At 40.6% G+C, this 23281-nt stretch overlaps 1 protein-coding gene across 3 annotated transcripts in view; it reads right to left on the bottom strand.

Moving 5' to 3' along the window:
- The window catches only part of COL24A1 (collagen type XXIV alpha 1 chain), a 127389-nt gene extending 104114 nt beyond the window's left edge, over positions 1 to 23275 (bottom strand). For all 3 annotated transcript variants that reach the window (XM_042030290.1, XM_042030291.1, XM_042030292.1), the window contains exons 1-4: positions 23083 to 23275; positions 17384 to 17445; positions 9949 to 11249; positions 1905 to 1958 (exon numbers count right to left, since the gene is read on the bottom strand). In XM_042030290.1, the coding sequence (XP_041886224.1) occupies positions 1905 to 1958; positions 9949 to 11249; positions 17384 to 17445; positions 23083 to 23138 (1473 nt within the window). In that variant the 5' untranslated portion in view covers positions 23139 to 23275. The remainder of the gene's footprint in view (positions 1 to 1904; positions 1959 to 9948; positions 11250 to 17383; positions 17446 to 23082) is intronic.
- Between the last annotated feature and the right edge of the window lie 6 nt (positions 23276 to 23281).

Genomic DNA, 23281 nt, shown 5'->3' with positions numbered 1-23281 from the left:
GAAGGTCCAGGCAATGCAGCTCTGCACTCTGCTGTTTCCCTTTGACATCTTGAGTCACATTTCAGGATCACAAATGGCAGCTCATGTGAAGGAATACAGAAGTCACACTGCAGGCTGCTAGATGAGGAAATGAACTTTGAGTCAACAAAGTCTTCACAGGCTTTTTGGCTCACAAATCTCCCATCATAACATACATCATCACTAGCTGCACCTGCTTGAATTTATCAGTATTGTACAAACTAAAGAACGCTGACATTTCAAAACAATTTATATCAAATAGTTTTATAGACTTTTTTGGCACATATAAATATATTTTAAACTCAGAACTACTGGTAAATATTCATCTCAGCCATTTTCATCCTTTTCCAGGCACCCTACTGTAAGCTGTCTCTTCACATTGAAAAGCATATCCTACACAATAATTAATCCAGAGAATTCACACAGTAGAGCACTGTGCTTTTAAATACTCTATACCTGTAAAAGGACCTGCAGAAAAAAAATCCCAAACAAATAGCAGCTGGGCAAGGGCAATCTCACCAACAGGCATGGCTTTAAACATATGGACCGCCTCCTCTAAAACAAAGACATCTTTCCAATTGTGAATATCTACTTGGATATATGAGATTCTGCCTCTGATGCCAGACATATCCTTGCCACAGGCAGTGTGCAACAAAAAAGCTGAGTTGTAAGAATTGTCAGCTCTTACACAGAAGGATCCAAAAAGCCATGAAGAGATGAATTTGAAGGAATGCCTTTCATTTTATACTTTTAAATGTGTCTCTTCTACTCCCTTGCCTCCAAACTGCTATAAAGCATCAGTCTGGTTTTTGGCCTCTTTGACCAGTGCCCTTCCTACCCATCAGGCCAAGTTTAGAGCATCCTGTGCTGTGTTGGCTTTCAACATACTATTGAGCAGCATCTTGTTTAATCGTTCCTCAAAGGCGGAATCAAAACTCCTCCCACACATCTGCTGAGCCTGCATATAAACTATTCCCTTATCTCCCACTTTCAATTTGCCTGAATGAGGGCACTCCAGCCACAACCATTCACATCCCCAGCCACCATGGCCTGAAATCATCCACACAACAAACCTTCACCTGCTCCCTCCCAGCTGCCCTTCTCCTGAAACCCCCCAAATCAACCATGACCTCAGGGACTCCTCAAGCAAATGTTTTTTGTACACAATTGCACAAACATGTATTTGCCCTCTTTTGCCTAATCAGCTAATCCATACAGTGGCATGGGCTTTTGGCCCTTTCAGGCAGTGGGGGCACAGGTTTGTGCTCACTGTGGCAAAGCCCATGCTCTGTCCCCAGGCACAGGGCAAGGCTGCTGTCCCTGCTCCTGTTGGGGTGCACTCATTCACACAAAAAACCCTATTTCCTACTGTAGCTCATCTCTTTAGCAAATCATCCTGATATTTATCAAGCTATGATCAAGCTGCTAAAGCTCAAGAGATTAAAAGAGTTTTTTGGGAGTACTTTTTTCCCCCCACTCTGTCTTGCAGTGGTTAATTTTGTAGCCTGCGCTTCCTCCTCAGAGGCTGTGGCCTGTATTAATCACTCCCCCTCATTCCAAACACAAATGAACGTGACCTTAGATTGCAGCAGATGGGAGCAGCATGGAAAAACTAGAAGTTAATACTGGGAGCAGCAAAAGCCAGGTGCAAATGTAACAATGCTCAGTGTATACACCCATACATGGGATTAACTCTGCTGGAGGTTCACAGCAGGAGAAACGGTTTGTTTGTCTTACTTTAACCCATCCGACAAATGTTAAGAATCATACGCTTTCATAATCGCAAAGCATAGCAATGAAGTTGAGAAAAACAAAATTATGCAAATTCCATACTGATTATTGGTGACCTGCCTAGAGGTGCAGAAGAACATAGTTGTTTTACTCACCCGAGGACCTCTCTTCCCTGAAGGACCAGGTAAACCCGGAGGACCTGGAGGACCCTGGTGACAGAAAATCAAAGCAGTTGAGGCTAAAACCTGAGCCAAGGACAGTATCATAACTCTAGATGAGACCAGTTCTGCTAACTGACGACCTTCTGCTCGTGCTGACCTCCTCAATTTAAAAAGCTACTCCCAAACTACAAGAAACTGTGTTTTTAATCTGGCTCCAAATCAGTTTCTATTTAGAAAGTATCTTGTGTCAGAGAAATTGGAGCCAACAATCTGGATAGTAACTTTTACTCAAGTGTATTGGTACTAAAAGAAGAGAAGATCAGGTGAAGCAAGCAAGTGCAATGTATTTCTAAACAAAGGATAGAAAATAATTAAGCCTTTTCAATAAGCACGCTGGCATGCCAAACCATTTAGAAAGGTTGGAGTAACTGTGAAAAAATAAGATACCACCTCACAGAAATGACAAACATGAAATAGAGAAAATAAATGGGGACAAATTACTGCCCAGTTTCCTATTAAAAGCTTCTAGTAAGAATAACCAGTGGCACATTTGTCCTTCTAGATAATGAATATCATTGTCTTTAAAGATAATGCAGACTTTTTAAAATGCTAGTATATGATCAGACGTAACTTTTACAAATTAAGTAGATTTTTAGTCACTGTATTAGACAGTGTAACACCCCCTACATATCTAGTTGTTTTGAACATAGAAACCTTTTCTTTTCTATATAACGACTGCTGTTCAGATTCAAAACCCCAGAATCTACTTCATTGTACTCAAATACAAATAAGAGCTCTAAACTAAAATCTGCACTACTTTATATTATATTTCATCTATTAAATTAGTGTCCTACAGAGGGATGGGCTGTTCTTAAGGGTGAATTCACCCCCATCCACATTCCTGCACAGCAAGCCCCCACTTTAACAGAAACCATGTACTTTCTGCAAGGGCATATGGGCATCAGGAGAGTCAGACCTCATGAAGGAGGTCAGTGGATGATAACAGTTAGGGGTTCAACCTGCTCTTTCACCCAGGCTTCCTCACCCTCCCCTGTTCTGTACGTATGACATCCTCTCAGCTGAGACACCAGGCAAAACACTGAGTATCACAGTGCCCACCACCAAACAACAATGCTGAAAGCTGGCTGAAAGGAATGCCAGGAAAACCAGAAGGGTAATTATGGTGGCTGAAATGACCAACATGAAGGTTTTGCAAAACAGAAAAAAAGACATAAAAAACGAGAAGCAAGGAAGGAAAAAAAGACAAACGCCCTTGGGGGTCTTATTAGCGAGCAATGTTTCATTAAGACAAAAGATGGATGTCTAAAAACCTAGTTTTGTGTGATACTTCTTTTTTCTTAGAAAAGTAATGTCACTGTCAGAGAAGAGAGTGTTGATTACAGAATTTAGGCATCATTAACTAATTACACTAATTTGGCCAAAATACAGATCACTTATGGACAGTTCTGGGAAAACAACTGTTGTTCTGAGGAATTAAAAATAAAAATTATTTCCTTTCCAATTAATCATAATAAACATAGAAGTTTAATTGTAGTTGGGAATTTTTGCATGTCTGTACATGCTACGTTAAGTCAGGCTGAAACCCATACCTGCACTTCCCTCTCTGTGCAATTTAGAAGACACAAGCCTGTGTAACAGCCCTGGTCTTTAGATCAAACCACATGTCATGCTTTTAGCATAGGACATTTTCTATTCACCACGATTGCATAAATGCTTACTAACATCCTCATTTTTCTGAGGTAAAAAGACCTCATGTTTAATAGCACAAGAAATGTAGCAGAGTGACACATGGAAAACTCTTGACCTGGCATTCTTGTCCAGGTTCAAAAACGCACTTGAAAGGGCACAGAGAGCTCCCACCCTGCTCTGCTGAACCAATATGCTTTCAATATCTCCTCTCAAATTGTAAGTTAAGAGATGCCCTTTGATTAATTATCATGGGACTGAAAAAGAAAACCTTTTATTAAGTGAAATAGTTGCTACTCGTGTACATTCTTTTGTGATTTCTGATCTTCTCAATCCCTGTTTCAGACATTTCCTTAAAAATACATTCATAGCTAAACCTCACCATTTTCCTAATAGAAGTCTTAGTGAGTATTAAGATCCCTGATCTTTGTTGCTGACTTATTGAATGAGGGCGATGAGAACATTTTTCCCTATGTGACTTCTTAATTTTTTTAAACGTTATCTGCTTCCTTTGCAACAGAAAACAAATACACAAACAAAAACTCAAATCCAATCAACCCTCACTTTGATTACACTAATTCATAAGTAACTATCCCTTTTCATACAAAAAGAAAACCACAAAACAAGGAAAATCTAATCACAACCAAGCCCTCAGAAACCCCTAAAAGAAGCAGCAAAATATATTTTGAACTAGGCAGACAGAGATTAATGATGCTTTCCCAGGGGATTTTAAATTCAACTGTTGTAGATGAAGCCTCTGGTTCACAACAATAAGCAGCTGCCCCAGCCACTCAGGTGTTTGATTAAAATATTAACAAGGACTCTCCTTAACTAGAGACATTACTCTTTAGCCTCCATCACAGACTCCCTGCAACTCAGGCAACATCTCTGCTGAGAGCTGACTTTAGTAGAGCACACCTAAGCCTTCCAGGTCATGCTTTCCCAGCTAGCAGTTCAACATTATTCCATCCTATGTATTTCTACAATCTGTGAAAGCAACTACAACCTCAAATCAGCATGACTATTTTTATGCTTGCTAGGAAGCTACTTAGGCCTCTCAGGCATCCATGAAAATCACAGAAATCAACATCTGAGAGTGAGCCAATCTCTCTTAAACCAAGAAGTCACTTGTTTGAATAGCTATTCCTTCAACTACTGAAAACAGTAATTAAACAAACCTGAAGCAATTAGAAATGTTAATGTGATTTTTAGCATTTGACATTTTAACCACCACTACCAAATAAAACAAAAGTTACTTCGTATAAATATTACAGATGCAAATTTAAAGTTAATTCATTTAATAAGATCATTTTGCTCAAAACATCTAATTTGTATCTTAAGAAAGGTACTACAACTTACCAGCTTTATGAATTGTAAGCATTTAATTTATCTATTGGGCAGAGAAGCTCAAATTTCAAATAATCATTGTTTAATCCTGAAATAATAAAAGCAGATGCTACTCTTTCAGAAACTTTCACGACCTTTTAAATGGTCACTGGAATGAATGTAAGGAACTTTCCTAGACATTTCCTAGGTACTGAAGCCCTTCTATGGATAGATCTTTTAAACTTGCCCTATTACCCAGAGGTAATAGGAAACATTTCATTTACATATAGCAAGGCTCTAAGGTTTCAGACACACAGCAGTAAATTCTGCATTAAGTAGTTAAAACTTCTGCACAGGCGTATGTTGATCCTCATGCCATTCAATATCTAAGTCCTATTCACTGAACTTTCTCTTATGAAACAGCTCTGAAGTTTCTCTTTTAAAGACTCTTGACTATATCTCAACCACTCAAATTCAGCTGACCTCAAACCATTCCTTTTTAAAAGACTAAGTTAAAGAAACATACCAGCTTAACACTTGATTCATCAAATATGAAGACAGTCCTTCAGGAAACCAAAAAACCCATGAAACTTTCTGCACATCATCACCAAAATACCTGCAATGCAGCAGTGAAGTAAACAGAAGCATCAGGCTCCAAACCTATTCTAAAACCTCTCCATGAAAGAAAATTTCACTTCTAACACTGCTAATATTATTTGTTCTATTGTTCAGGTATTACTTTGATAAGCTATGTTTTCTTTTTGTCCCACCTAAAATTTCCTACTCTGTCTTGCCATACTTTAATGTGAAGAGGCAAAAAAGTATCTTTATTAACTAGCCCTTTGCAAAATTATAACATTTGTTCCTAACTTTCATTACTAAACACACTTCTGTTTTAAACTTTGCTCAGAATCATATTTTCTGTAACTATACCTCTACTACTGCAATCATCTGCAATCCTTTCCATCTGTCTACATCTTTCTTAAAGCTCCTCATCTAAAGTTGAGGACACTTCTCTGAACCGCAACCTCATCATACTCAAATCAGTAAAAAGAGTAGCCTGTCTCTGCTACTCACCACTTCTCCTAATGTATCAAACATCACAGCAGTGAGATGCATCAAGTCTCTGCTGCAGCATGATATCAATCTATGATCCTCACGACTGTCAAACCATGGTCACTCCCCCATCACCTATTTGTACTTTTAATTTCTGTATTATTGCACTAAATTTAATCCCATCAGTTTTAGACCGTCTGGAATTCCAATTCTGTCACTCAGAATTCTTCTTTGTGCTCCTAGCATGCTTTGTTTACTTTCTTTAAGCCCTTCATACAAATATTAATTGAACTGTGGAGCAACAAGGATCCTACCAAATTTGAACGTCCACCTATTGTTTTAATTCTTGTTTCATTTGCATTTTACTGGAAACAATAAAATCTGCACACTTCTCTTTCCAAATGCCCAAGAGCAGGCAGTCATCTCTGTATGATTAACCTCCTTTCTTTACAGCTGTGGAAGTCTCCCTTTCTCGGTCAAGCATTCCTACAACAGTCAAAGCAATATCATCAACATCAGAGGAATATACATATTGCCTTGAGTTATGGATTAAAGTTTTTCAATATTGTTGTACAGAAGATAAGGAAACTGCAGCAGGTTTCAGGAGAATTAAATGAAATGCTTGAATATTTAAAAATAACATTATCTTTTTGATACTAAAAATAAACCTGCAGGAATCTAAAGTTTTTATCTGAATCATCAGATACAGAGATTTCTCAGCCTAGGCAGGGAAACGCATGGAAGGGATTAAGTGACCAATATATCCCCTGTGGTCAGGGAGAGCCTCAACAAGCAATGCTGTTCAACTGAGAAATAAGCTAAGAGAGCAATAGGCAAAGTGTGAAAGGCTAGCTAAGAGTAAAATAAGTGAAATAAACTAAGTGTGAAAGGGAAGCTACTGCTGTTCATTTAGCACCACATTTAGGATCTCTGAACTGCTCTCTCAGTGTCCTTACTCTCCCACCTCTTGATTGCAATAGAACATGTCATCCAGGACTCAATTCTGTTTATTGCAGGGCTTGCCATTTCCCATTCCACTTGGCAACCATTCCAGACTGCTTCTCTTTACCAACTAGAAGGAACAGCACCATTTGGTCTTCTACCATTCTTCCTTCTGGCAGAGTGTGTTGAAAATACAGAAGGCTTTTCCAATGCAGGAAACTAATTCCCACTTCACTTCTCTTAGAAGACCACATCCTGTGCAGATAGGCCTGAAGATACAATTACCTGCCAGCAAGTAACATAAATCAGCTCTTCAGCTCACATCAGCCTCTCCTTTTACCAGTGTGGGACTATGTTATTGCAAACTACTTTAGGATTGTGCAATGAAAAATATCAGCTTGAAAATTAAACAGTTAAAAATACACACCACATTCATTTTTGTAATCTTTACAGATTACCAACACCCTCTGCATCCCAAAAAAGAGTGGCTCATCAGATGAACAGAGCAGCATTCCCTTGAAAGAAGTGTTTCAGGAGCTCATACTATTCCAGTTTAAACTCACTTCATATTTTTCTTGGGGGATTCTGGCCATTGCAACTGCTAGAATTTTAATCAGGGTCTTAATAGTTTTGAAGAAATAGCTGTCCCTGTTTTATACAGTATCCATAAATGAAAGCCTAAATTTTGGAGTCCTGCTTTGCAGTGGTGGGTGAATTCCACAGCTGTGGGATCATGGAATATAAGAGGCCTAATTATACAAGGCAAGAATCAGTTCTGGTAGATGATTAAAAGCTAAAAGAAGCTGAGCAGTTTAAGAACCACAGAAGCTAGTCCTTGCCTGTCAATTCCAATAGAAGGAACATTAACTTCTGAGTTCAAATCTTGAAAGAAGATTCAAACCAACCACAACATAGTAAAAGAAGTAAAAAGAGGGGGTTTCATGCCTCATCAGGACTTTTTGCTGCAAGGGAAGTTTTCAAGTTCTTCAGCATTGCTTTTTTAGGCTCCACATTGCAAAGGCTCTGTGAGCACTTACATGCTAAAGTGTTAGTCACACATGTAAAAGCTGCATTAACTCTTGTCCTCTCTGCATGGGAGGACTAGACTAGAAAGCAAACCAAGATCATCTCTTCCAGTCAGAAGCCAACAACAGTAGCAGACACTGAGCCACAAAATCTCCACAGAGCACAGTTCTTAGTTCCATGCAGAGACCTCCTCTCCCTTTGGTGTCAGCCTCTCTGGCAGTGCAGCGTTTTAGCTTTGCTTCTGTTCCAGTAGGCGCTGCTGGCCCCTTCAGCCAACCTAGGGCCCACAAAGGTCTAGATTAACTTCCCAGCTCTGCCACAGATCTTTAAGACCTCGGGCATATTATCTAAATCCTGACCCAGCAAAACACCTCAGCACAAATGCACCATATTCCCTATAGACTACAATCTGCATTCCTAAGCAAGACAAACTTCTCCATCCCCAGTCTGTAAGACAGGCATTGAAGATGGTAACACAGACATCTTTCAACACTCCAAATTAGCTGTTGTCTTTGCCACTGTACGTGTGGTGCCCGTGTCTAGAAAAAAAAACCCGGAGCATTTGCTTGGTGTTTGTTAGTAATGCAAACGACCAACAACATGATCAGCAGCCATTTCTGTGACACATAAAGAACAGATTTAACTTTCTTGGCTGTAATTGACTGAAATCACAACAAACAAGCTACAGGTTGAAATTAAAACCTTCCATTAGTAGCTACTAAACATCCTAAGCTACAAAAATGGAAATTAACCTCATGCTGATGACAGCTACATGCTTAGAGATATGTTACCAAAAATGCTATCATAAGGGACAAAGAGAGAAAAAAAGACTGACTTCACGATCAAAGAAGATTAAGCAAGAGCCCCTCTGGAGTAGTGTGAATTACTCATTAACACATTTTTCAATTGTGTAACAATTCCTTTGTGCTTGGATCCTGTTTAGAGAAAAAACTGAACTTTTGAATAGATTCTTTGCTGTTAACTAGTACAAGAAAAAAATATTTCAGTGCTGAAAGAGCAGACACAATAAATTTATGGTCATATTCAAATATATATTAGGAACTGCTTAACACATATCAAAGTGCTTTCCAGTAATGAGCACACAGATGAGCACTTACAAAACCAAAACCAAACAACAAAGCAAGTGAAATTATTTACTTCATGCTATGGTTTAAAATTTTAACCAAAATCTCTCACAAGCACGAAGCATAATCTATCATATTTCCCAGGCTAAGCAGGAACTGATGTTCTTTCTGATCTGATCTGAGCTTCACATATATGGACACATTTTTAAGTGTTAAAAAGTTTATGAGCCTTGTGCACACAATAAGAAAGGATAAATGAGCTTCCATTAAAAACACTACTGTGCTTTTGCAATTGCATCCAAAATCACTTACCCTGTAAACTGAAAAAAAAAAAAAAATCTCTAAATCTTGTTAAGACTGTTCAAAAACCATTTTATACGTGGGTTTTCTTGACCCCATAACCTTGGGTTATGAATGATTGCAGACTAGATTCTGCAGCTGGTGTCTTTCTACAACTAAAAATTTTGACAGCATTGCTCAACTAAGAAAACTGTGTCAGTCTTCCAAGCAGCCTGGTTGTTCTTTTTATGGATTAACACCTATATTTGTGAACTGCATTAATTTAGCCTGCAATTTTATTAAGTGAGCAGTCTCTGTAATTAACAGTTACAAACATCCAGCTGCATTCCAAATTTTAAAGTCTGGGTTGCCTACCACTTCATCAGAATGTGAATATCTTGGATGTCTTTATATTCTTCCAGTAAGTAAAAGTATATGACACTTACACAAAAATTACGTGCAAGAAAGAGACATATTTAGGGCAGGCAAACATTTGTACAATACAACTGGGAGAAGTTGCAGTGACAGCTTTGGCATGCTTGGAGAGGTTTCTTTCGAAGCCTCTGTTAAATGTATGCTGCTGCAATATAGTATAAAGAGTAATAAAGAGAACTTACAGGAGGTCCAGTTTCCCCCTTTGGACCTCTGACACTTCCCCTTTCAAACATTTTGCCAAGATCTTCATAGTCATAAGCATAATTATCAATACCATTTTCATAACTGTTTTCTGTATGATAAGTCTCATCAGCATCAAATGCACCTTCCCGCCCCGGATGGAGTTGATTATCCAGAGGGAGCTCAGCAAGCAAACTGTACAGGGTTGTGTGGAAGATTTGCTGCTTTTTGTTTGGTTCATCTAAATGCTGTTTTGCTTTTTCCATTCCCTTGCTTTTAGTTTTACTCTGTTTTACAGGGGAGATCAGAGAAGGCTCAGTATGTCTGCCTGCATCTTCCGTGGTATTAGCTGAACTATTTGGATACGATCCTGCAGGGGTTTTAGTGATGTTTCTTTTTTTGCTCATCTCCTGCTGCTGAAGAGCCAGATTGACGTTCTCCTGGAGTTCTGTTTGAGGCCAAGCTTCCAGCACCAGAGGTTTGGTCTCTGCAAACTCCCATGCAGAGTCATTTCTTAACTCAAAGTGGTCTGGTAGAAAGTGAATCTGAGCAACATTGGTAACAGGCACATTTGATACTTCTTTCCATCTATAAGCTGATATATCTTCCTGGTTTTCCTCATCAGTGATCATCTTTGAAAAAACATCCAGCCCATCCGACACAAGGGAAGCCCCATGCAGAGATCGATACGTTTCAGCCTGGCGACACTGCTGTTTCACATATTTACAATAGTTTGCAGAGGCTTCTGCAGAGGGAATAATATCAAGCTGACATATAACTCCTTCAAAGCTGACAGAGTGAGAGTTCATCCTTCCCAGGGTAAATACACCCTCTGAATCAAATGTCTCCACTTCCGAAAGTACTTCACTGCTGTAGTACTTGTTTCCACACTCAGCAAATACTGAGACAGTCTTGTCTCCAATGCCAATGGCAAATGAATGCCATTGTTCATTATGAACACAATAATCAAAGTACACAGGCTGCTTCCCTCCAGAGTACACCGCTACCTTTCTCGGTAGCAGCTGCACACCAAACTGGAGCCTGCTTTTGTTCCTAATACTGAAAAGAAAAGCATTACTGACTCTGTAAGAATACAACCCAACCAATAAGGTGAACTGATGCCCCAGATTTGATGGTATGACTTGAGTGACCGGGGACTCAATATGGGCATCACTACTTAGTACAATTCCTGACGCAGTTAGACGAACACCCTGAGGTAATGGAGAGGATGTTGAGGGCACCGTTGTCTCTGATGGCTCTTGAACATCTTTCACAAGGCCTAGTTGATGAAGAACATCTATTGCTGTAAAAAGAAATAAAGGCACACTGTTGATTTCATTTACAAGCTCATTTATTCAGATCCATATAAACAAATGTATATACAGCATTTTAACAAATTTGTACCTCCCCGAGCATATACACTTCACACAGTAAGGCCACCAAATCCCTAGTGGAAGGCACCGATCTTTCACATAAACCAAACAAATAATTAAAGCCAGATCAGAATTTCCATCTTAAAAAAAACCCCAAGCAAAACAAACACACAGAAAGGCCCACAAAATGCCCATTGTAGGTTAACTCACTTATGAAAGTGAAAAATCCTCATTTGCTCTCTTCAAGCTTTCCAGTGATCAATGAATACACTTTGGTCAGTTCCTTATTTATTTTGCTAATCATGTCTACTCTTTGAGCAGATAATTGCTTTTTTTTTTTTTTTTTTTAGTCTTTTCTTCTGCAAAAAACCTATGCTTTTTCTCTTTATCTGAAAAGTTGGAATGAAAGCATTTGAGGGAACAGTTGCTTTGTTAATAAGAAGGGACAAGCTATTCACAACACAGTAACACCTCAGCAGAGCACCCAAAGGTAGTCACTGGCTCAAAGCAAAATAGAAAGGTAAGCCTTGTCAAGGAGCTACTATGTGTTGCAGGGGTAATTCAACTGGTACCTGGGAAGAATTGCTGTGCTTTCACAGGGACCTCTCCACTCACCAAGCAGGGCCCTGTGCCATTACTAAGCTGGCTACAAAGGGAATTGTTTGTATACTGTATGTATCTGTGCCAAAGTTAGCCTGACTAAAAGAAAACAAAGATCTTTCCAAGGGGAGATGCAACTGAGTGCACCGCCATCGCCTCCTTCCCCTCCACACAGTTTACTTGTTAGAGCCACGGATGAAGTGAATTTGGAGCAGTGGAAGTAGTGAGGAGCAAAGAAAGAGGAGAACTGTCAGGACCCAAGGGGTAGTGCTCCCATCTTCCGGCTCATCTCTCCCCCTAAAGTGCACAAGGCTGCAGCTACCCTGACAAGACATTGAATTAAGAGTGCACTCTACAGCAGCAGACATTAAAGAGACAGAGCAGCCAGCTGGCCCACTGATTTATGTTCTATAGGTTTGGCTTTGACATATAGAAGTCTGGATAGATCTTCCTACAGGGCAGAATGGGCAGTGGTTCTTTCACTAGATTCTCCAGTTTCTCATTCAATGCAAGCTATGGGATTTAAGCCTTTCCTTAGTCTGGGCCTTAAAGTGTCTTCCTCTTTTACCTGGCTAAATATCTTCACCTAATGGGTAGAAACACAATTATCTATCCTCCTGATAAACTGAAATCATATCTGTCCTGGGATAAGAAATCAAAGCCACCTTTGGGTAAATCAACAGCTGAAGGTTGATTTACCCAATTAATTTCATACTGCCTAAATCAGATTTGGCTAAATTGGAGTTGGTGGGCATAGATACCTTTCTTCAGGATAAATATAAAGACACTGTTATATCCCTTATGATGTAGCTGAAACACTACAAAGGCTTGAGTAGTAGCTAAACCACCCATCCCCAGGACCCTTTCTGTAGGGTCTCAAAATAAGACAGCATTTATGGCATTGATTGATTAGTAAAATTGCTTGTGAGAGTGTCTGTGAAAGGTACAGAAATATTGCAGATGTTGAATCAAAATGCATCACAGAAACATGGAACGAGAAGATTATGAACTAAAACATATGACATGGGAAAAGGCTGAAGGAATAACTTTTGGCTTGGCCTAGAGACAGGAAGGTTTGGGGGAATCTGATTAAAATTGTCCATTATCTGAATTGAGGCCATAGGGAAAACAGAGAAAAGCTGAGGACTAACAGGCACAAGCTGCAGCACAAGAAACTTCAGCTCCGTACAAAGAAAAAGCATTCTCACCACAAAAGTGGTTAAGTGCTGGACCAGGGGACAGACACATTGTGTAATCTCCATTCTTGGAGATTTTCAAAGACCAACTGGACAGGACCCAACAACCTGAAATAACTTCAACACTGACCCTGATCTCAGCAGGAGTTAGGACCAGATGTGTTCAAGGTCCCCCTAACCCAAATTTTCTGATTTTTTTGCACAAGGGGAAACTGAACACTAGTTTTCACAAACAGCATTGCACAGAAGCGTACAATATCATCTGTTCCCATCCCTCACTGGAACAACTTCAGTGAAACACCTATATTAAAAATTACTTGTAGTATCCAATTGTGGATACAAAAATGCTGCTAGCAAGAAATTTTCCTGCTTCTTTATAAGCCCGTGAGATACTTTTCTCTCTCACGAAGATATTAGCAGAGTTCTATAAACTATGAACACCTGTGACCTTGCAAAGCCTTGTTTATGGCACAGTAGAAAAATATTTTGACAATGGATGTTTTAGGATTTTAGCCTATCACCCCAAGGCGTGGCTGATCCTTTGTCCAATTAGACTATGAAGAAAAAAGTCTATAAAAGAGTTTGTAAAGTAATTAAATCAATCAATCTTGCTGCACAACTCCTGCCTGCTGGATCTCTCTCCTCCTGCCTACGGCTGCGGGACACAGTAATATCCAATAGTTGCACTGATCAAATAAGCCTGGCTGGGCAGACACAGGCACTTGCTACAGTATTTTGCTGAGGGCACTTTTACTATGGGCATACTTATACTAAGTAAAAAAAGCTATTAAATGGCACAACAAAAATCTGGAGTAAAGAAGAAAAGTTAAGAAATTGCTGCTACATTAAAAGAAAAGAGCCACTGAAACAAATGGATGTTTGCACTTTAAGTGGAAAAAAAGGTCCCCTTTCCCAGTTTCCCTTTCTCTGTTTACTGAATGTATTCATAGCAAACTTTAAGAATAGACAGATGTTGGCTTAGTTTCAGTGGTAAATTATGAGAAGTGCCTGAGATTTCCTTGAGAGTGATTTATAAATTGGAACCAAAATATCAACCTGAATGCACTGTACATCTTGAAAATTAATTACACACCTTGTAGTGTTTCTAGTCATGTTTGAGATTCACGGATGGGCCAAGATTATCCTGGCGAGTAGCCAGTGCAGACAGAGGTATGGAGAAAGAATAGTTCTGCAGAAAGTCCTGTGTGTGCCAATTTCTCAAGATGTTTTGCCTCAGAGCAATTAATTTACTATGGGTGTATTTTTATCAGTCAGGCTGATAATAGAGGTCAGGTTATAGTAGAGCTCCGAAGCACAGCACATCTACTAATGAACCATCACACTTTCCCAGGACCCTGTCCTGCCTGGTCTGCCTGTAGCTCTGGAGGAGAAAGCTGTGCTTGCACTGCCCTTGTGAAGGGAAGCTGGAAAGAAACACAGGTCCTGAGCTCTGGGCAATGCAGTCTTACACATGTAAATAATCCCCAAGGCAGAATACACTGCTCTGCTAATTCTGTGCACTGGCTGGGCCAGCTGACTGCACAAGGAGAACGGCTGCTCGTCCAACCTAAGGTTGTGTCTAAATATCACATCCTAACTTGAAATATTGGGCAAATACTTGTATTTTAAAAATATTTTAATTACATATTTTTATTTTAAAATAGTAATGCATGTGATCTATCTAAAGTATTATAAATTCAAGTATAAAATAAAAAGCCTTAACTGGTTTAAAAGAGTCAGCTTAAAAATTACATTTAGTAGCCTATTGCTACTAAATCTCAAACTGCAAGCAAATTTGCCAGATTTTTGGCAGTTCTGATTTGAAAAGAGAGCATAGTTTAAAAGTTATTAAAAAAAGAAAAATCATCAGCAAGGATGATGACGAATAAGACTATTTCCTATTTTTTATCCTGCAAATAGATTTCTGCAAACAATGACAAGTCTTGAGAGAGCTAAACACAAATAAATGTTGTGTGAAAAATGACATCAAAAAAGTAAGTATGAAGTAATTATCCCTTGCTGACTTGCTGCCTGTTAACCCACTGTCAAGCCAAAAGGCTGCTCCAAACTTTTTTGGCCAGTCATTTCACTTCTGGTCCAACATGTATTTTTATTTTAAGGCTTTCAGAAGCTCTTGGCAGCACACAGGATTTTGGGAGCAGGCAACCCTCTCATTCTTCCTCCCAGCATGACAACCACTATTTGCTTTACCTATCAGTCGTCAGTTTTCTTTGTTTACCCATGTCTACAAAACATCTGTCTTCACTTACTGCTTATTCAAGCCATTAGTCCCCCAAATTGTAACAACTCAACTTCTTGAAGGAAAATTTTTTTGGGGTTTTTGGTGTCAAGCTTTCCTTCCACTTTCTAGGAGAACTTTGAAAATTCACAACCTTCCTGCTTCATGAGGGAAGGCAAAATCTAACACCAGCTTTGGCAAAAAGCCTTCTGACCCTCTTGTGGCACAAAAATAACCCCACAAAGGAATTGGGGAGGGATTAAGGGATTTGACTATTGGATTGTTTCACACACATATTCCATTCAGCCCCTCTTGTTCATTTCCCACGTTCTTCCATACTCACAGCTACTCTGAAGGCAGGATCTCTGAGATACTCTCTCTGTTTCAGCAATCTTAATACATACATTTCTCCCTTTCTCATTTCCAGTGTGGGTAGGGGAAAAGACAAGGGCCATTCATCAATCAACTCCACCAGAACCAAGAGTAATTACTTATCAGATTGCCCATTTTCTAGGTGATGGTGCATCTGGGTACATTAAGGTACCTGGCTGCAACAAATGCTCTCCCGGACACCAGATCAGATGACTGGCATAGGAAAGCCAGCAAGACACATTAATTCTGTGTGTCCTTAAGCCCCACTCAAAGTACTATTCCTAAAGACTGAGACTGTATCTTTACATATATTTCACTGAACATGATTTATAGCAGCATACCAAATCGAACAAGGTGTATCCTCTCAGGTAAAGTGTGAGAAGGGAGAGAAAAGGTTTATTTCTCTGCAGAGGAGGAGGGGGGGCTGGAGGGATGAAGACACTCAAACTGTCACCACACAGCTGTCTCCAGCATCCCTCACCTGCTCCCACTATACCAGGAAGCAGCAAACTGCCTCCCTAAAAAAGCCTCTTCCCTTTCCATCCCTGCAGGCCTGGGACAGGGCAGGCCACACACATCTAACAGTGCTGCCCCTCCTCCAGTGAGAATTGGCTCAGATAATAAAAATCCAGGAAAATCCCATCATCACAAAAGCACATGGGCCCCACTGAGCTGGATGTGAAAAATCAACAACCCATCTTACCAGGCAAGCAGTGGGCAACATTGGAAGGCAAAACTACAAACACAACTGTGGGGGAAGCAAAACAAAAAAAACACGACTGAAGGAAAAACCAAGCCTTGCCAATCTCTGGGAATGACAAGCAGGAAAAATGCATTGGTGAGAAGAATGGTGGGAGGCTGCTGAGATATCCCAAAGGGCTCTAGCAAAACACTATCAGGAATGAGTCTTGTCTTAACCACGCACCCCATCTGTTTGTATTCAGATGAGTATCTGCAGTTAACACACTCACCCAGCCAAGGATGACCTACTTCGTGCTTCACCTGTACAGCAAAGGACTGGGGTGGATAACTGATGCTGCCACTCTCATGGCAAACAAGAAGTGACTAAATGGCACATTAGCCTCCATCACTTTGGGACCCTTTTATTCCCACAGCAGTCTCCAGAGCAAGCTGCACATCTGGTGCTGTTGTAACAGCAGGCAGATTAAAAAAGAAACTAAAAACAAGACAACCCTATTTCCTCACTAGCATCTGCATCTGAATGCAAAGCCAAATGAATACCAAATTTCACATTTTGCTTTAGTGATGCCAGCCTAGACTAAGCCTTTATTATACACAGTGGTTTGCCTGCACAGCCTTAAGTGCAAAGGTAACCCAGTTATAGCTTGCCACCCCCAAGGACTCCCACTTGCAGGGAAGACACAATTAAAGCCTTTTCACTGTACAAGGCTTCCTTTTTATGAAGAGCTTGCTTAAATATGTAAGCAATTTCATAGACAGAAAATATGAGCAATTTTCAAAAGGTCATCTTTTCCAAACTGGTGCTTTAAACTTTTGCTCTCATTATGCTGTAACTGGTATTTTCTTTAACTCATATGAATTAAGGAACTGAACCTAAGGTCATGAGGAACAACAGCCTTTTATTTTCATCTACTAACAGATTATAGAAATCCTGTTATAAACAAAGCATTCTCACCTTGTTTGGGAACTTGTGCAACACCCACAGCTACACACATTGCAATAAAAAGGAGAGCTTTCCTAAAAGGAAAAGAAAGAAAAAACATGTGAGAAAACATCTACAATTTCAGAACTCCAAGGAATCAGAAACCTTATTCAAGACCCAAATGGCAAGATACCACTGACTTCAGCAAGTCCTGAATCAAAGCCATCACATTGTACAACTTTCCACTGATACTGAGAAGGCGTTTTACACAAAGATCAAGGTTGTGTATACCCTCATAGGCAGCACATATCTTTTACACTGGCTTTTATTAATAAAATGACTGCATCTGCTTTATATTTTCTTGCAGCAGCTTTCAAATATAAATTCTGCTATGTAGTAAATTTCTTCCTGGCAGAAAAAAAAATGTACTGTAAAGAAACCATAAAATAAATGACAAGTTAATTCCTGTAGAGATCATTAGATATTTTTGACCTCCTATCAGTCGTCTCAATAGATCACATCACCTTACCATAAGTGAAAATTTTGTGTCAAACTTGTTTTTGTGTTATAAAGCTTTATCATGCTACAAGCAAGATATGCTCTCAAAAAAGTAAAAAAAATCCCATGACATTTCAGCTTAAAACTCCATGATCAGGTAGAAGTGTGTGATACTGATAGCTATCATAGGCTCACTGTCCTGGTTTCAGCCAGGTAGATAATTTTCTTCTTAGTAGCTAGTGAAGTGTTGTGTTTTGGATTTAGTATGAAAATAATATTGATAGCACACTGATGTTTCAGTTGTTCCAACAAACACATGTAAGATTGATCTAGATTATATGCTCAAAATTTGCTTTAGAAGCATTGAATGTTATACAGAGTACATTTTTACTGTAGTTAAGAACAGACTGCTGTTTTTTACTTAATTATCTTATTAGCCAGATTAACATCTAATCACTCTCTTATCAATGACTGAATCTTTTAATAAATGAAAAATATATTTTCTGTTATTGTTGGACAACCAGGCACAGATGTATGTAACAATTATAGTAACCTCTAACTACTCAGTTCTAAGACGAAATATTTCAAAAATATCAGAAATATAGTTCTGATACTAACTAGTCAGTGCACACTCAAGCCCCAGCTCAACCCTCTTGCTCATTAATTTAGGCAACCTCAGTGATTTCTCATAATATGAAATTCTAGACTGACTGAAAATGTTTCCTGGACTGGGTCAGAGAGCACTTGAGTATCCGGAATCAAGAGTATTTGAAAGTAACAGAGTTGCAACTGAACACCTATAGCTCCATGTCACCTAATCTTGCCAGCTAATTAGTCAGATTTTCACAGGGAAAAAAAAAAAAAAAAGGCAGGAAGAAAACACTACCATTTTATACAGGAATATATGGTTTAAACAGAAAGGAAAGGTCCTTCACAGATCTATAAGTACATATGCATACACGCATATATATAGCAGTATTTAGTGAAAAGTCCTACTAATTCTTTAAAGGGTTTGGAATTCAAACATTTCAGAAACATCCAAGTGCGTGAAAACCACAGAACAATAACATGGTTTTATCAAGTGGACTTCTATACTGTGAGAGCTTAAATTTTGGCAAATAGAACAAATGAATAACTTAAGGAACAGCAAGGCACGAGAGTCATCATTGCCACTGTAAAACAGTAGATACATCATGTCTCTGAGAAGAAAATGCACAGAACTTATCGGATATTCCAAAATATGCATCAGTGCTTCAGCTCTGATCAGAGGGAGGGAAAGGTGGAAACTACGCCTTACACATCCCAACCTGCTTGTAGGGGCATGTTCTTTAATTAACCACCACTACAGTCCCTAGCTGTTCCTCCCTTCAATCTTTCTCTGGCTGCAGACATGAAATGTCTACTGGAGTAGTTCTGCCACTCCTAAAAGAGACCTGACACCAACTGTTGTCCAAACAGCACATCCACTACAGGACACTCACTTCAGTATTTTCAGAGTTCTAAAGAACAGAATTCAAGTTCAAAGTTTCTGCATCGCACAATGCATCATCTTTTGATCGAATGAGAAGCTCAGTGACAGGAGACAGCTACACCAGAAAGAAAGTCCATGCATTGCACTGTATCAGCTAAAACTCAGGACAACCCTTTATTTGACTTTCAAAGGTGAAAAATGGATTTGCAATTAAAAATCACATAAAATATTTTAGCTGCCTACAAAATAAGGATGCTCAAAGAATGCCGAACCCCAAAATTCAAAGATGATTCCTCTAATAGTTACAACAGCCTCTTCTACTACACCAGCCAGGTGCAAAGCTGTGCATGTCAGGTATCTGCCTCTGTCACCTCCCAGCAAACATTGTAGGAAAGCAAGAAATTCCAAAATGTTCCCATTACGCAGCTGTAAATTACACAGATGTAACTGGATATACAGAAACACTTAGTGAGAAATAAAGACAAATGTCTGGCTTACACAGTGCTCTCCAGTTAATTTCAAGAACAGATGAGTGATCAGCTAAGACAAAAAACAGGGACCAGAGACAACCATAGGACTGGGGATCCTCTAACACGTGAGAAAAGTGAGACTTCCTTCGATCTTTTTTCACAAGTAAAGTTTTTTGTAAATGAAACCATGTGCAACCTAATTCATGAAAACCCTCGCTCTTGGTTGAGATCACTACTCTGTATATTTGCAGATCAGTCAGTTCTCAGTCTTCACTCTCACACCAGGCTCCCTACTGTGTGTTGGCTTGACCCATCATCTGCCATAGCTGCATGGAACTTAGCTCCTTGTCTTGGCCAAGTCCACAACTCTTGGAGATGTTGGGACATGCCAGTAGAAAAATGCAGAATCATGTGGCATGGAAGACTTCAGCTGACTCAAATGCTGGCTATTTTTTCCCCATTTAATATCACACATGAAGCTGTTCCAACACCTAGGCTTTAGGGCATAGCCAAAGGGTATCTCTTAAACTTCCTCCCCTTTTCCTACCTTTTCATCCTCTCTATTTAACATGCAAGTGTAAGCTGAGAGCCACTATTTAATCATTTTGGAGGAAGACACTACCAAATGTGATTGAGCTAGTCTACCACTAAAAATGGAGTTTATCTTCCTGAAAATCTTTGCCATCTTGTGGCCATTTGCCTCTTCCTACAGAGTGGACAGCAACTATCTGTGGGGGTTTTTTGCATTAGGGGTGATGGATGGATGAGAAAACTGATAAGCTTCAAAGCAATTTATGGCAAGCTACAATGAAAAATTCTACCCTCTGAAGACTACTCAGCAGCATACAGAGCTCAGGTTTGTGCACAGCATTATCCTCTTCATTCCAGCATAGTTTCCTAAATCTCAAGTTTAAAGGAAGAAATACCACTAGCTGGCTGCTAGAGAAGACAAGAAAACTCATTCCCAGTATGACTGCTCCAGGAGCATTCAGCCCTGCACTCACCAGGGATGGTGGTTTAAACACCAGCACCTGCCCCACATACATTCCTTCACTGGATCTGTCTGAGGACTGCTGAGGAGAACGGCCCAGTCTGGTTCCATCAAGCCTAAGAAGGGCTTTGGAAAGGTCACAGCACCCTGTGGACAGAGATGCTCTGGGCCTCCCAAAGACCTCAAGCTCCTATAAACTTTATCTTTCAAGATGTGAAGAGAAAGATAACTTTCTTTGCTGCTATAATGAAATTAGCCAGCAGGTCCAGTGCTGCTGTCCCAATTTTAGAAGACCTACTAGCAACAGAGTTTGTGGGGACATAGCAGCCTGCAAAGCCTCTTCGGTGTGACAGTCACATGCCCTTTGGTCACAGATGGCACCATGCAATTAGCCAGCAAGGGGGAAGCTCCTGAATTCTTTGCCAGATTTCCCAATTTGAATGAATGGGAAAAGGGAGAGATACAGGATGAGGTGAGAGGTAGAGGGGCAGTGGCCTAAGAAGAGTTCTACAACAGGGCTAGGGTTCAGAGAGAGGAAATTCCCTGCCTGGTGGCCCAGACATTCTTTGGACAGCATCTGGCTTAAAATGAGAAACTACCACACTCAAAAGAACAGTCAACTCTGTTAGTATTCCTAAAAGAAAAAAAAAAAAAGAAAGAAAAATATGTGATTACAACAGTTTTATGAGTAAATCTCTGATTGCTTACACTAGTTCTCTTCTCCAGATAGCATACGCTCTTTTGTTCTGTATTAAGGCAAAAGTATACAGTTTAAATTCCCACTCATGTGAAACACTCTTCTTTCACAGGGTTTGTCTCTGTATATTTTGTAGATCGTTCTCCAAACGTTCTACAATTTGATGCTTGCAAGAAACAAGGGTGACACAAGTCTGTTCATACTTTAAAACTAAATATTCAGTCAATAAAAGGGGTGAGAGATTTAGAAGTCATGCAACTCCTTTATTTATTTAACCTGCAGAGACATCCCTATACAGGCCTGACCTAATGGCATTTCAACAAAAAGGTGGTTGAAGTTGCAAGGGGTTTCTTGGGTTGACATATGCTAAGGAAACCTGATCCTTTTGCAAGGAGTTCTGGTTTCCTAATACAGGCAAGTGACCAGGTTGTTTCCTCTCTAGGTAAGTAAATTAGGTAAACATTTATTATTATAGAAGCATATAGATATATGCTCTGAAGCTTTCTCAGATTTTGAACTTAAGTAAACTGCATCTCTGCTACTGTAGATCTTTCCTGTAATGCAATGTATGTTTCTCCATCAGCAATATCCCTTTACAGATTTCAAATAAAACAATTCTTTTAAATTGCATTTAGACAATTCCTAAAGAAGTCCCAAAGACACAGCCATTAAACACAGATCTCCTGGGAAGGCCACCTTCAGGCAAGCCCCTTAACTGCTCACAAGCATTCAAGTACACCCAGATTATACACTAGGTGCACTTTAGCAGCATAATCCTCACTACAACACTAAACAAAGTCTTCTGTCCCGCTCAGAGTGCTCAGTAAACTTAAGACACAGCCAGAACAAAATAAGCACTTTACAAAGAGTGACACATACTAGTAACCTCTCTAATACCATTACAGCTATCATAAATTCACAGCCATCTTACCTAGGCTGCTTTCAGGTAGGGAGCAGAGCTCTACCTTTGCAGCACAGGTGGGGTGCATTAGAAATACCTCAGCCAATTGCAAAAACGTGAGTATAGAGCAACTCATCTGGCTATCTCTATTATTAAGAGAGTAGCCTTAGCTCCTTAACGTAAATTCTACAGGTTTTTTTGTTTGTTGTTTTGCTGCGTGTTACTAGCTAGGTACCAAAGGGGCGCACGAGCTGCCAGGCTACTGTGGGCACTTGGGCACGCTGCTCCCCGCGATCCGCGTTCCACCTAGGGGATCGGGGGGCACTGGTTCTCCCCGGGAACACCAGAGCCAGGCTGCCCGGTGTGGGCTCGGGCGGGGGAAGGACGACACGAGGGCGCTGGACGGCGCGGGGCACATCCAGAACGACACGGGGTGCGGAGGAGAGAGACCGAAGTGCCAGCGGTACAGGCGGTCTCCGTCCGGGCAGCCAGAACCCCGCCGGTCCGCCGGGGGCACCCGGGACCCCGTGGAGTTACGGCTGGCCGTCGGAAGGTACGGCTGGGGACGCTGCCCGCCGGGATCGTCGTTCCTTGCCCGCGGTGGGAGCCGAGCCGAGCCGCAGCCCCATCCCCATCCCCTGCCCGGCCCCGCGGCGGAGTGGCGGTGCGGTGCGCCCCGTCTCGCCGCGCCGGCTCCCGCTTACGTTTGTGCCGCGGGAGAGATGCATCCTCGCCTTGTCCTCTCGGCTCCCAAATGCATTTGTATGCATTTGCCCGGGCAGCGGAGATCCGAGGGAAAGCCGAGCGCCGCGCCGCCGCAGGGTCAGCTCCTGTCCATGAAAGCCCGCCGGCCCCGAGGTCTCCGCCGAGCTCCGCGCACCCCCGAGGGCGGCCCGGCCGCGT

The sequence above is a fragment of the Corvus kubaryi genome, unplaced genomic scaffold (assembly GCF_017639235.1).
Source record: "Corvus kubaryi isolate FWS band 111438036 unplaced genomic scaffold, C.kubaryi_AGA036_p1.0 37334, whole genome shotgun sequence".
Taxonomy (NCBI): Eukaryota; Metazoa; Chordata; class Aves; order Passeriformes; family Corvidae; genus Corvus; species Corvus kubaryi.
The sequence above is the reverse complement of the archived record's forward strand: the minus strand, read 5'-3'. Positions and strand labels throughout refer to the sequence as shown.